Here is a 15,639-nt window from a genome sequence, read left to right on the forward strand (position 1 = left end):
CATGTTAACAAGACAATGTGTGATACGTGTGCATCGTTTCAGCCATATCAGTAGCTGCAGGGGCTTTCCAAATATTTTAATGTCATATGCAGGGTGTGTGTGCGGAGGGGTACTGAAAATAGCTTTCTATGAATATTTCCAACATTTCTATGGATTTATGCTGTGTGTAAGCTAATCTATATCTATCTAACTTTAGCTACTGCTCTAGGTTAAAAAACCCATGTGAAGGTTATCATTATATATTGATGAAGGTTCCCTGTGGCGGGATACATTACAAGATGAATGCATGTATGCATTTGGCTTCACTAAAGGCTATGGATTCATTAGCTTACTGTATAAGGGGGCTGTTGATAGCCTGAACTATTCATGGTAAAGATGAAAATCAATAATGTGTTCTAATGAAACCTCTGTGGAATTCACTTCAATGGATGAATTCAAGCATAAAAAAGTGTATCGTATCGACTGGCGCTTTAGAGTGGTTAAATAGAGCTTTTTCAGAATGTTTACTGCGGTGCAAGGTCGGCGCGTTCTACAAATAATGAGGTGACATCACCTACAAACGAACCTCTAAAATGGCTGTATATACACTTATATTACCAGGGTTGAAATTCAGTTGTCTGTTTTGTGACTGGATGTGAAACGTTGATGTTCTGATAACTTTGTTAAGTAGGAGTATATAAACAGCAGTGACCCTGGTGCCTTCCTTTCAAATGTTTACATAATCCAACTAGACCATTTCTGGTAGAGTGCTCTTGTCCAAACCAACAGATGAAATATTCATAATTCAGTTACATTTGGGGTCATGAGTCTAGCTTCTCTACACTGCTGAAAGCAGTGATACGGTACAAATACTGTAACTCTCAGCTGGGTCGTGGTGGAACTATAGGTACCAGTGTACTGCTCAAAACTGCAGGGCAGAGGGCATTCTGTAAAATAAAATGGTAAAGACAAGATATTAGCCAGTGGGAATTACTTACTTTACAAAGTCTACTGTCCAGAGATCCACTGTAGATTGTCTGAAAAGTAGCTATTAGCAAATGGGTTGGCAATTTCACATCCCACTCTATTTATGGCTCATACGATTGACTTTGGCTAGCTGTACAAGTAGGTCTATTACTGAAATAAAATGTACCTTTGAGTATAAAGGAGAGGGGTAAGATATTCAGCACTGATACTTTCATGTAGTTACTCTGACACGGGGTACAATAGTTGATTTCTAGATGAAAAGAAATGTAATGTAAGATTGATTTTACAGTAGAGGCCTACGTCTTGTGTGTGTCCCAATATTAATGCCAGCATTTCTTGCAGTTCAGGCTGTCAGTGGCAGTGCCGAAAGTATGTATATTGTGTGACATCCTCCAAAGACTGAACTGTCGGCACGTCAGTAGCTGAACTAGAGGTTTGAAGTTGGTCAAGGTCTCGTCAAATAACAGGTTTGAAGTTTGAGCTACTGTATAAACATCATGTGCCGTGGTCTCCTCCCATAGAAAATATTTGTTTTGATATTATTTTTCACCACACATATAAGTCATCGTGGTTTGTATTTCATGTATAATGTAGTGTGAAAAATGGTCGGGCTAGGAATGTCTACTGTACATGCTAGTTTGCACCAAAATGTAGCATCTGGAAAGAATATACCTGCACATGTTTACAATTTGCCATTAATAGCTCCTTGCCCTCATGCTTAGTCATCCATAATAGGCATTGGGCTGGATTCATTTCATATAGACTGAAGGTGGAGCCAGTTAGACAATCACTGCATACATATTTTATCTCTACTCCAATGTTGACATAAAATTCACTTTTTCTACTCTCCCATCGGCACTCTGTATCTTGAGCGGTTTCGACTAACTTTGACTTCCATTGCTGAAATATTAACATCCACAATGGTTTCATGAGCACAAAATACTGAAAACATTTCCCCCCAAAGGAACATTGTTTTGCACTTTGGTAAACGTCACACCAAAAGACCTACTGGAGCACATTTCCCTTAATTCTCAAAGGAAAATATCCCAAGCCTTACTGCTGTGTCCGTATTCCAACCCCAGTTCACCGAGGGGGGCCGTGTGAACGGTTTTAGTTCTATCAATTATGATGTATAATGGAAGCACCGGAACAGCCTACTAAATCACCAGCTAGGATGGAAATGGAAGTCGTGTGGAGCAGTGCAGAGGGAATTTTCTATACCCCATTGTTGTGCAGTAATTAAGCACTGTGGATAAGCAATCTCAGAAGGGGGTCCAATAATGCAAGGGGGAAATGACAGACTTGTGTTCGCAAGGCAGAGAACTGGAAAGACTTGACATGCCATATTGGGCGATGAGGGAAGCCAGGCTTGAGCACGGATTTGACACGAAAGAGATTTTCGGCGGGTGCGTCTGTGTGGATATATATAGCAATTCATTTGAAATTCTACTTTGAGTAAAATGACCAGGATGAACCTACCTATCAGCTTGATTAATTCAAACATGCACACAGATGGTATATAATGCTGTGCTGTACTGTATGTCCATGGGAGGAATACAGAACATGCAGCAGCATTGAGAACATGCACAAGAGTGTGAATAACAATGTAATGTCATTACTATCTTAAGTGCCCTCTGTGCAGGATAGCATCATGATTTCACCCACGCCCCTCTTGAGCACGTAATGTGCTATAATATTAGATGTTTGGTCACTTTTCCACTTTTATGCTCAACTGATAATGACAGAATGTAGTTTTTTTTGCAACAGGCTGTGCAATATACCTGCAAGCAATCTGTTTAGAGGACTGAAGAGCTTATCTATTGTATTGAATCTTGGTTGTTCAAAGTTTGCAGTGTTGCAATTCTTTATTTACATTTAATACATGTTCACCTGCACAACACCGAAGGCACAAAATAACATAGAATGTGTGACATATATACAAAAATTACAGAATAAATAATTTTATCTTCATTGGTATAAAATAAAGTTTACATAAAACATTTTCAGAGTTGAACAGGGTTGCTTACTCGATCAGAATAATAAAGTGAACACATATCCTGAACATTTATCATGCTGAGAGAAACTGGTCAGTTGTGATTTGTAAAAATGACACTCATACAAAGGTTCTTACACACATCAGTAGTTCTGTCCCCTTCAGTAGCAGGAAAGGAACAACGATAAACAGAAATTGCTGTTGAAAAGTAAGTTGATTGTCATGCACCATCTTTTAAATGGCATTTGATTAGTGCAATGCATTTCTTCTGTACAGATGCAAGATATGATTTATATATGTACTGGGACTTTTAAGTGCTATGTTTTGGGAAAATGGATTTGTATAAACATGTTCAGTTTGGTTGGAATACAAAATGTGGTATTGAAATAATGCAAGGGCTAAATCTAATGAACGACAGCACTAATGTGCACTCCATCATTGCGACCCAGAATACACGTTGGCATTTTGTTAAGTCTACGGCATTTTGCGCATGCTGATTATGGCATATGATTGAAACAGCCTGACAGAATTTATGGAAAACATTGAGGCCTGCCAAAGATCTAAGCTGAACTGGTAACAAAAACTTACCCCTGCAGTACCTATTTGCCTTTCCGATAATTACATTTGGGAAAGATATCTGTTATATCAGCAACTTCAAGTGTTGTCTGTCCACAGTGGCTTGCGAAAGTATTCACCCCACTTAACATTTTTCCATTTCGTTGCCTTACAACCTGGAATTAAAATAGATTTTTTAGGGGTTTGCATCATATGATTTACACAACATGCCTACCACTTTGAAGATGCAAAATATTTTTTCTTGTGAAACAAACAAGAAATAAGACAAAAAAACAGAAAACTTGAGCGTGCATAACTATTCACCCCCCGCAAAGTCAATACTTTGTAGAGCCACCTTTGGCAGCAATTACAGCTGCAAGTCTCTTGGGGTATGTCTCTATAAGCTTGGCACATCTAGCCACGGGGATTTTTGCTCATTCTTCAAGGCAAAACTGCTCCAGCTCCTTCAAGTTGGATGGGTTCCGCTGGTGTACAGCAATCTTTAAGTCATATCACAGATTCTCAATTGGATTGAGGTCTGGGCTTTGACTAGGCCATTCCAAGACATTTAAATGTTTCCCCTTAAACCACTCAAGTGTTGCTTTAGCAGTATGCTTAGGGTCATTGTCCTGCTGGAAGGTGAACCTCCGTCCCAGTCTCAAATCTCTGGAAGACTGAAACAGGTTTCCCTCAAGAATTTCCCTGTATTTAGCGCCATCCATCATTCCTTCTATTCTGACCAGTTTCCCAGTCCCTGCTGATGAAACACATCCCCACAGCTGCCACCACCATGCTTCACTGTGGGGATGCTGATCTCGGGGTGATGAGAGATGTTGGGTTTGCACCAGACATAGTGTTTTCCTTGATGGCCAAAAAGCTACATTTTAGTCTCATCTGACCAGAGTACCTTCTTCCATATGTTTGGGGAGTCTCCCACTTGCCTTTTGGCGAACACCAAACGTGTCTGACTTTTTTCTGGCCACTCTTCCATAAAGCCCAGCTCTGTGGAGTGTACAGTTTAAAGTGGTCCTATGGACAGATACTCCAATCTCTGCTGTGGAGCTTTGCAGCTCCTTCGGGGTTATCTTTGGTCACTTTGTTGCCTCTTTGATTAATGCCCTCCTTGCTTAATGCCCTCCTTGCTTGAGTTTTGGTGGGCAGCCCTCTCTTGGCAGGTTTGTTGTGGTGCCATATTCTTTCAATTTTTTAATAATTGATTTAAATTAATGGTGTTCCGTGGGATGTTCAAAGTTTCAGATATTTTTTTATAACCCAACCCTGATCTGTACTTCTCCACAACTTTGTCCCTGACCTGTTTGGAGAGCTCCTTGGTCTTCATGGTGCCCCTTGCTTAGTGGTGTTGCAGACTCTGGGTCCTTTCAGAACAGGTACATATATACTGAGATCATGTGACTGATCATGTGACACTTAGATTGCACACAGGTGGACTTTATTTAACTAATTATGTGACTTCTGAAAGTAAAGGTAGCACAAGTTATTATTTAGGGGCTTCATTGCAAAGGGGGTCAATACATATGCACCGAACACTTCCGTTTTCTCATTTTTTTAATTTTATGAAACAAGTAAAAAATTTTATTTCACTTCACCAATTTGGACTATTTTGTGTATGTCCCTTACATGAAATCCAAATTAAAATCAATTTAAATTACAGGTTGTAATGCAACAAAATAGTAAAAATGCCAAGGGGGATGAATACTTTTGCAAGGCACTGTATAGGAAAACAAAATGACAAAAAAAAAGATAATTATACAGTACATTCTGTGCTACAAATGACTTGTATGTCCAAGACCGCTGTGGGATATGTCGGTCTTCGACTGAAAATATAAGATGGCAGTTTTGGACAAGGCACTTCTGGAGTTGAATATAAAACCATGAATTGTCTTTTTAAATCAGTTAAATGCAGTTTGATGCTCCAGAACCTCCAAATAATCTGGCTCGGCGTGTAGGTTAGCTTTGAGTTCAAAGTACTCGTTTTTCGTTTGTTCCACCATTACCTTCCTCGGTCTTGACAACATAATAGTCTCCATTAATTTCAGTTCCTCGTGGTGTCCTGGGACCTGCATCTCTACCGTTGGTTGTAGCTGGGACATGTTTTTCCTGAGGTATTCAGTAATTCCGAGCTGCTGCAGCTCCCTAACCCTCTCCCTCTCTAGTATGTTTTTATAGAGGGAGCTCGCATCTCCGAGTGTTACGAACTCAGTTGGACAGTCTGACGTCACAGCTCTGAACTTCAAATTAGAGCCTGTGAGAGGGGAAGTATTCTCTGTCTCCATGATGCTACGACAGATGTGCTTTGGTTCGTCCAGTTCATTGAGGTCGGACTCATATTCTTTATGCTGAGTGCAGTAGGTGGGGTTGCGGCAGATCTGGACGATGGGGCTGTGTGAGCGCTCGTCGTACACGGTGCTTCCTGTCCTCTGTCCCAGTGTGTGGTGGGTGGTTTTCTGGCCGTACATGCTGTATTGCAGGTGGATGGGGCTGCTGCTCTCCCGCGGCTGCTCTTCCGCCTGTTTCTTCTTCACCCTCCTTCGCCGTCTGTGCACGAGGAATGCCACGATCCCTGCTGAACAGAAGATGACCATGAGGAAGATGACGAGCAAGCTAAGGATCAGAACGGAGAGCGGAACTGAGTCTGTGATTGAGCTGAAGAAACCACTCCTAGCGCCGTCAGTCGCCACTGTGGTTGTCTCGTCCTCATCTGTGGGCAAGGAGTAGGTCACTAGGCCGCGGCACAGCAACTCGTTTCTGAGGGCCCTCAGCTCAGCCTTTGCCACTTTTCTCGGTGTGTGACACAAAATGGAACCTACGACTGTGTCCTTCCTCAGCTTCTCAACCCACTGTTTGAGACTGATTAAGTCACAGCTGCAGTCCCAGGGGTTGTCCTCTAAATAAATCTGCTCTAAAGAGTCAAGCTGGTCCAGCACGTTGCTAACAGGCAGGTGCATGAGCAGATTTTTTCTCAGGTTCAGTTTGGTGAGGGGCACGTTGCGAAATATCTGCAATGGGAGACTAGTCAGCAGATTGTTATTCAAAGACAAGAGTTTGAGATTTGGCAAAGGATTAAAAGCTCCTGGAACAATTTCTTTGATAATGTTATATTCCAAATATAGGTATTCAAGGTTGTGAAGTCCAATGAACATGGTCGCGGAAAGGGTTTCAATTCTGTTGCCGTTGAGATAAAGTTTTTTCAAATTGCTTAAGCTGAGAAAAGTTTCATTGTCAATGTAATCAATTCGATTGTTGGCTAAATTCAATAACTCCAAACCATCATATGTGACAAAGTCATATTTCAACAGTCTCTGAATCATGTTTCCTGTGAGCACCAGCTTGGTAGGGCTTTGCTCAAGTATTCCAATATCCGAAATCCGTTGAATCCCTCTATCCTGACAATGCATTAAAAACCCAGCCACAGGGTGATTGTGACAAGAACAGTGCTCCACACAAGGACTCCCTGGAACATAAGCAGGTGTCGGAATCTTTACGTCATCCTTGGCGTCCTCCAACTTCGGACTCTCTGCCACTTTGGAAGATGGAGTGACCACCATGTCGAGTGACTTGGAAGGCTCCTCTAAGTTGATATCAGCGTGAGAGGGGCAGAGAACATCCCGTTTGATTTTGGCTAGGATGGTGCCCCTGAGGTGGTGGGGGCTGCTGCAGACCACCTCCCCAATGGCCGACTGGGACCGCATGTTCTCCATCCAGATCTTCAGATGAAGGATCTCACAATCACACATCCAGTCGTTGTCCTCCAGAAGAAGCTCCATGATCCGCCCAATGTGCTCCAGGAAGCCAACGTAAGGCAGGGTCTGTAACTGGTTCCCCCGCAGGTCCAAGTGGGTGAGTGGAACAAACCGGAAAATATTGCTGGGAAGAAACTCAATGGCGTTGTCGTTGAGGATCAGAACTTTGAGGCGGATGAGTTTGCTGAATGCCCCCGGCTCGACCACGCGGATGAAGTTTGTGTCCGCCTGGAGAAACTCCAAATTTACCAAGCCGTGAAAAGTGTCTTCCTTCAACATGACCAGGAAATTACTGTTGATGTGGAGCTTCTTCAAGGAGCCCAGTGCACTAAAGACCCCAGGTTCAAGCTCTTGTATGCTATTAGCCCCGAGATGAAGTGAAACAGCATTCTTTAAACCTTCCAAGTCTTCTGCATGCAACTCCACCAAGTCGTTTTTGTACAGATTGAGGTGGAAAGGTAGAGCTGACGGCACTTTGATTTGGGAGATCTTGCTGATATTTCTCTCCTCACAGTTAAGATACAGGATGCCATCTTTTTCTTCACAAGTACACAATGAGTCACAGGACTCACTCAGAAATGCCTTGGAGGGCTGGATGTCTTGGAAACAAGCAGCAGCGAAAAATGAGCAAAGGAAAATGATGCGGGGTAGCATTTTCTGTCCGTTGTATCTGCAAAACATAAAGAAGAAGGACGGAGGGGAGGGAGGGAAGAGAGGGAGAGAAATATGTTACCAAAATGTAATGGACTTGGAAAACAACATAAAAACATAGATTAAATCAATAATCACAAGTATTTGTTTACATATTTTTGCTATAAGTATCTTAAATACTTTTATTAGATTATCAGTCCCTTTAGACAGACAATAAAGCATGGTCTCCTATTATAGAAATACATTGACCCATTCTTTCCGAACTGTGCATATACTTTTAATCCTGGATCATAAGATCAATGCAATTCTCACAGTATAGAAAATGAACTTGAAACTGAATACACAATGAACTTTAAAATTAATTACGCATTGATGTATCATATGCATGAAGGGAGCATACAGTTATCTTTGAAGGAATGTGATGAATTCACACCAGCCTCCCTGTGGCTCAGTTGGTAGAGCATGGTGTTTGCAATGGTGTTTGCAACGCCAGGGTTGTGGGTTCGATTCCCACGGGGGGCCAGTACGAGGGGGAAAAAAAGTATGAATTGAAATGTATGCATTCACTACTGTAAGTCGCTCTGGATAAGAGCGTCTGCTAAATGACCTAAATGTAAATGTAAATGTAAATTCATATTCTTTAGAACATGCATGTTCTAGTGAACATTGAAATCTTGTTTACGTGGCCACAATACCTCATATACAAGGTAAGGTAGAAAACTTCATCTGTTTAAATAATACACTTGGGTATGGTCTAGAATAGATTTCATCCATGTTTTTAACCCAAGAAGAGGCAGCGTCAATAAAAAAATGTTTTTCCTCAAATGAACAAACATGTATTTTCTCACCCATGCAATTTTCCTTTTTGAAATCTCTCACACAGCAATGTGCGATCATCACGCGAAGCGGTGCTATTTCACTGATTCTCCCTAGATACCGAACTAGCTTGATACTGTAGGTTGGGTGTATTGTGCTGTATGACAGGCCTCATGCTGTTGGATGACAGCGCTGCACTGCATTGGTGGAAGAAAAAAATTACACCGGTCAAAGACTGAATGCTTTATCACTAAATGCTTTATGTGGATGAGGGGGTAAGATTTTTTACAAGATAAAAAAATAAAATATATACTATTGAAAAGTGACTGGGTGTATTACACAATGGATGACAATAGGGTCAGGATAGTGGAAAAAAACAGCACCACATCTATTTTCAGAATCAAATGTGTATAGCTTGTGGGTGAAGCAACTACACAGATCCATTGGAGGCCAGTGGAGCCTTATAATGCCTTCTCATGCATGTAAGCAAGGCCAACTCATCACCAAGCAGTTACTCTGCTAGTAGGAGGTCATAAATAAAATGACTGGGAAAACTTCGGAAATAAAACATGTATCACTCGTCCCCTGCGGCCCTTGTAATATACACAATGATCCTTGTCCATATATCGCCAGACAAATAGGTCATTCACACTGTTTGCTCTATGTGCTTCATATTGCTCTCAAGTGCAATCTGTTAGGCAGAGTGCTCGCGCCAAAATGGGGGTTCCTGCTTGAGGGTTCCATAGCACCCTTATCCTGCATCACTGATGGTGTTTTAACACAACTGTAGCAGGTAGCCTAGCGGTTAAGGGTGTTGGGCCAGTAACCAGAAGGTAGTTGGTTTGAATCCCTGAGCTGACTAGGTGAAAAATCTGTCAAAGTGTTGTTGAGCAAGGCACTTAACCCTAATTGCTCTTGTAAGTCGCAGTAGATAAGTGTGTCTGCTAAATGACTAAAATGTAAATGTCACAGTGGTGTGGAATATTCACAATGTAGTATATCAACCCTGTTATTAAGTCATAGCAAATCATAGCTTTCGGGTAATTCAGCTATTGCCGTTTGAGATCATTGTTTGTCCATTTAAATTGATTTGCGGTGACTGATGCTCCAAATACTTCTCCTCTGCCCGAGCAGAGCAGTTTACATGGCACTGATATAGCCTTGTAGACTCATCCTCGGTAAAGGGGAATGACATACATGCTAAAACGTCAATCATTATCTCATATAGATGCTGTTTTCTGCCTCTAAGCATTGTAGACGTAGGATACAAATGCTACTGCTACTTCTATGGCTACCACTACCGCTACTGTTACTTCTACTGCTACCACTACTGTTACTTCTACAGCTACTGCTACCACTACCGCTACTGTTACTGTTACTTCTACTGTTACGTCTACTTCTACTGCTACTTATACTGTTACTTCTACTAACACCACCATCAACAACACTAACAAGACTACTATTGTATTCCCTAAGTGTACAAAACATGCTCTTTCCATGACAGACTGACCAGGTGAATCCAAGTGAAAGCTATGATCCCTTATTGATGTCATCTGTTAAATCCACTTCAATCAGTGTAGATGAAGGGGAAGAGACAGGTTAAAGAAGGATTTTTAAGCCTCAAGACAATTGAGACATGGATTGTGGAGTGCCTTTGAACCGCGTATGGTAGTAGGTGCCAGGCGCACCGATTTGAGTGTGTCAAGAACTGCAGCGCTGCTGGGTTTTTCATGCTCAACAGCTCCGCGTGTGTATAAAGAATGGTCCACCTCCCAAAGGATATCCAGCCAACATGACACAACTGTGGGAAGCATTGGAGTCAACATGGGCCAGGATCCCTGTGGAACGCTTTCAACATTTTGTAGAGTCCATGCCCCAACAAATTGAGGCTGTTCTGAGGGCAAAAGGGTGTGCAACTCAATATTAGGAAGGTGTCCCTACTGTTTTGTACACTCAGTGTATAATTATGGGTGGTTATGAAAGGCTTCGGTATTTTACGTAATAATGGAATGGCCAAGATGTGTCTTTATCACTATCAACAGAGGCTTTGACTTTCACAGAAATATACCCAATATATTCCACATTTTGGCATTTCTTCCAGAGCAGGTGGTCTTCCAAAGCAATGTCATCCATTATACAACCAAACACTGATGCCCCACCACAGCATTGATAACGGACACACATCGGCTGAGTGATAGCAGGCGTCCATGATGTTACATCACGTCAGCTGCGAACCCAGCTCCACTCAGGCGGCCAATCTTATAGCACACACACACACACACACACACACACACACACACACAGCTGATCCCCCGATGAGATAGCTATAATTGGTGCCTGATCGATAAACGCCACCGTGCACACGGCTTGCCACAATAAACAATGCAGCACATACCTTTACAGTGTGCTCGGCTGGTGGGCCCCTCCTCGTTGATAGCGAGCATATGCGTGATAGGCTAATAATAGCAGCACGACAGGGGGGAACCCAGTTCCCCTGGTAAAGACGATTTAGCAGGCATGCATTTCAAAAGGTCTGTTTAACTAATTTGGCGCAATTGTTTTTCACAAGGATTATCAGACAGATGTACCAAGTGACTTTAAATATGTTTAGCAAGAAAGACATCTGCAGATGTGCGAAACATTGTCACAATCAAGGCACTTGGCTCTGCTGTAATGTAAAACAGTACACTGCAGAATCTGGACCAAAGGAATACCCCTCCCTTACTCCCTAGTTAGACCAGAAATGTATTATTATTCTGTTTTAAAGGAGACTTTGGATGAGGCCATTTGAGAATATCACACAGACTGACAGAAGCAGTCATTGGATTGTATAGGGCCCATGATTTGTTTAAGAGTTGTCTTTACTCAAGTTATTAAGGTAAAAGGAAGAGGATCTTCCATAATAGCACTGAGCTGCATGACCAACACCACAGACATGCCCAAACCTGGGAGATCTTATAAAACTAGTCAACTTTAAATGGCTCATGATCAACAACTTTGACAAGTGACTATTTTTCCTCACCACACAAAGTAGTGACAATAAAAGTCTCAGCAACACATCTTGTTTTCTACAGAAGCATCATCCAAAATGACGTGATGTTGAAATATCCTAACGTAGCCTAGTTGTTGGTATCCTTTTAATCTGAGTAGATCCATTACACAAGCCAAGATTAGAACACTTAAACCCAACCCAAAACAAAAGGCTGCGATTTCAGTATAATCACTTTATACAACATAAACATTACATTTTCAAGTCACATTGACCACCTTGCCAGTTTCAAACCAACACCATGATTCAAATGGCCCCTCTGGATAGATAAGTGCTGTTAGTTTATCATTATGTATTTCTGCATGGTGTATGGTATTGGCATTTGTGTACTGACATACACACGGAGTGGACAAAGCATTAAGGACACCTGCTCTTTCCATGACATAGACTGACCAGATGAAAGCTATGATCCCTTATTGATGTCACTTGTTAAATCCACTTCATTCAGTGTAGATGAAGGGGAGGAGACAGGTTAAAGAAGGATTTTTAAGACTTGAGACAATTGAGACATGGATTGTGTATATGTGCCATTCAGAGGGGGAATGGGCAAGACAAAACATTTAAGTGCCTTTGAACGGGTATGGTAGTAGGTGCCAAGCATTGGAGTCAACATGGTCCAGCTTCCCTGTGGAACGCTTTCGACACCTTGTAGAGTCTATGCCCCCAATGAATTGAGGCGGTTCTAAGGGCAAAAGGAGGCACAACTCAATATTGGAAGGTGTTCCTAATGTTTGGCATACTCAGTGTATGTTCACCATTTGCAATATGACCTCTAATTGCTTACTTAGTTCTATTATGGAGACACAGTGTTGAAAGCTAAGGACCACACTGTCTCTATACAGAAGTAGCTTAGCCAGCAGACTGGAGGTTAGACTAGGGGTTGTTACTGCTACACACAGGATGCTACGCTCATGGCTGAAGGACTCTAAGGGAGGCAAGGCAGAGAGAAACTCAACTCGAGAGCCATGAGAGCAAATTAGGAGCTTCAGCACACTGTATTGTGCAGCGCATGAATATGCACCCGGTGGAGGACCTCTGCGCAATGTTCCCAGGCCAATTAATGGAAGGACAGTTCCCTATTCCAGTGTATTGGAAGTGATGTGCTTGCCCTACAGGGAAACCACTACTCCCACATACATCTATAGAGACGTCGCCATGGTCCTCAGTCCCACAATCCACGGGTTATATTTACATTCGATCACTCAAGACTGACGAAAGGTCACTCACTCCCTGTCCCATTGCAACTATTTCATAAGGTCTGCATGTGTGTGTGTTTGTTTGTTTCCTGTTCTGGGGGGGGGGGGGGGGGAATGATTTGTACCTCCGTTAATTAATACTCAATGGTTTGCCTAATCAGGAATACAGTTAGTGGGTGTTCATGGTTGAACAGTCCAAATGGGAATTTACATGATCCTACCAGAGCAGGAATACAATGTAGCACAATAACCATATATTGTAACCACGTTCTTCATGTTTTAAGTTAGATTTCAATGCACAGTGAGTGCATAAATGTGATGACCAACTCAACGTGGTCATCCTTTAGCTCAAAGACCATGCACTTACATGGAATCCATAGTCACATTTTATTCTGTTCTACTTTGTTCCCAATGTATTATATTCTTCTATGCATATATGACTAAAATGTAATTAATTTAAAACCTAGGCCTGCGTATTTTATTTTACACATTCTCAAACAATATTCCATCTGCAGTTACAGTGCACAGCTGAGTAATTGTAATCTGGTTGCATGGAGGTACTTTATTAGAACGATGTTATACATGCCCCCATTTATGTGGTAGTCTAATTTAACTGATTTACACACAAAACATGTTGAGTCAAGTAAGCTGGTAAGACTAGTGTGTGCTATTATTACCAATAGAAATCGCTCGGGGAACATTTTAGGTGAGCATAAGCTGAATCATGTTACATGTTCCAAGGACGATTGATTGTAGTGGGCTAAATCAATGCGTTGCTGGAGAATTGCAATACGTACAGCTGAATTTAATGCATTGCGGTGCGCCAGGTGCGCGTAAAATACCTGAATGTGTCTGTATTCCCAGGTGTAATGTTACTTTAGCAATTTTATTTCGACTAATTCAACTGCCCTCACAAATTAAATAATAATTGAATCAGACAATCCAATTTGCAAATGGAGGATAACAATTTTTGAAGTTATCTCTAAAAACACAAGCGCTTTGGCCAGAACACTTCCGTACGTTTACATACCAATAGAATAAAATCTGTAGGTTATTTGGAGGAAAGCGAGCTCCCAGCCTCAGCTCCAGCTAGTCCGAACAAACCTCGACATATCGAACGGACACCTGGATACCACACAAGATAGACGCAGGAAGTTAAAGTGACTATATGTCCTACCAGTCTAAAGAAAGGTTGTCAACAAACTAATTTGAGAAAGTAACGAATTTATAACAGTTGTGAGACTTCTCGTTCGGGTGATATGATAGGCTACTTACCCGTTGTGCAGAGTGAGAAAGACTGTGGCTAATCCAAAGGATGCTTGGGTTAGAGAGGTTGATCCATGTGGAGACGTGAGGATGCGAAGCATCAAAAGTCCCCTCAAACTGTTTATTTAAATTTCACAGCATCTTCTTTAGAGAATAGGCTAGGCATACTGGTGTAAATAACGTTTACTTTTGTGACCTCTTGTTTTTGTAGAAGACTGTCGGCGTTTACAATTCCCGATTTCTGATATTTCTGATATTGCAAAGTGTTCAACCCGACACGACCCGTCCGAGGCAATTTTGGGATGTGTTGGCCTTTCCACTTTATCTTTGATTAATTAATTAATTCATGTAGATCCTTATTAGTCTCCCTGGTCAGTCCTCTCTGTTAACTTCTTCTGTGCTAAATTACCAGCCACTAAAGGGTGAGTGTAACTGTAGAGCCTATTTGGTATACTGATCCTTCGCATAGTTCCTTAGAATTTACATGCTTTTGAGCGGTGGAAAGCTCCGAAGTATTGGAGTTGTTCTGGGCTCCTCCCCCCGATACTCGCTGACTTTTATGGCATTGAATGGCGTTGTGGAACGCGTTTAGGAGAAGGTATCTGGTTCTGAAGGTCAGGTTGCCCACAGTAGCCCTACGAATGTTGATATAATGTAATTATTTCGAATGTGTATATATAGATTCATTAGAGATTCAACTGCATCTGTAATGTAACTTACTGATCTGCTTTTTTATGTTTTTGTTTGTGTGAAGATTACTGTTTTGGGGAAACAGAAATCTTTCCTGAGATCCATGACCACAGTGAATATCACTTTGGGTCATGCAACTGTCAGAAATCGCAGATTCTAAAGTATTTAAATGGTAGGTGTGTGTGTCTGTGTGTGTAGGCGTGTGTAGGCGTGTGCAGGCGTGTTGTAAGCATGAATCCTAATATTTCAAGTGAACTACAAGGAATGTTTACTGCTCAGGGGTTACCTTGTAAAGGTGTTTACATATGTTTCCTGGTCTCAGGAACTCTCTGTTTTACAGTAAAATAAACCCTCACCGTGGCTGGCTTTTTACAGTTCCTATCAGGGAAGCTAGCAGTAGGCTAGGTGTTCAACACATCCATACATTATTCATGCTCAAAATAACAGGAGACAATGGATATGGTTTCACACACTAGATATTAAAGACAGTTGACATGTTTGACAGTTGTCATGAATAATGCAAGGTAAACATGTTTAGGACACCCGCATTGACAATGTGTTCTCATCCTGAAAGCACATAGATACATATCATTGGTTATTTCCATTCCATCAACACTACCAGTTAGTGTATTCTTTCCATTACAATTCTACCTGTCACTCACTGAGGCCTCATACAATGGAAGTTATGTGTGACGG

The 15,639-nt window shown here is 41.6% G+C and overlaps 1 protein-coding gene across 2 annotated transcripts; it reads right to left on the reverse strand.

Moving 5' to 3' along the window:
• Nucleotides 1-2,802: 2,802 nt before the first annotated feature.
• On the reverse strand, nucleotides 2,803-15,018 carry LOC106575278 (SLIT and NTRK-like protein 6). Of its 2 annotated transcripts, XM_014151705.3 has the most exons (3): nucleotides 14,263-15,018; nucleotides 14,018-14,112; nucleotides 2,803-7,945 (listed from the first exon to the last, which is right to left on the reverse strand). In XM_014151705.3, the coding sequence occupies exon 3, from the start codon at nucleotides 7,927-7,929 to the stop codon at nucleotides 5,425-5,427; it is 2,505 nt and encodes an 834-aa protein (XP_014007180.1). In that variant the 5' UTR covers nucleotides 7,930-7,945; nucleotides 14,018-14,112; nucleotides 14,263-15,018; the 3' UTR covers nucleotides 2,803-5,424. The 2 variants fall into 2 exon arrangements, with proteins under 2 accessions (XP_014007180.1, XP_014007179.1); XM_014151704.3 differs by lacking the exon at nucleotides 14,018-14,112 and having other exon boundaries at nucleotides 14,263-14,803.
• Between the last annotated feature and the right edge of the window lie 621 nt (nucleotides 15,019-15,639).

Source organism: Salmo salar, chromosome 17 (assembly GCF_965601325.2).
Source record: "Salmo salar chromosome 17, fSalSal1, whole genome shotgun sequence".
Taxonomy (NCBI): domain Eukaryota; kingdom Metazoa; phylum Chordata; class Actinopteri; order Salmoniformes; family Salmonidae; genus Salmo; species Salmo salar.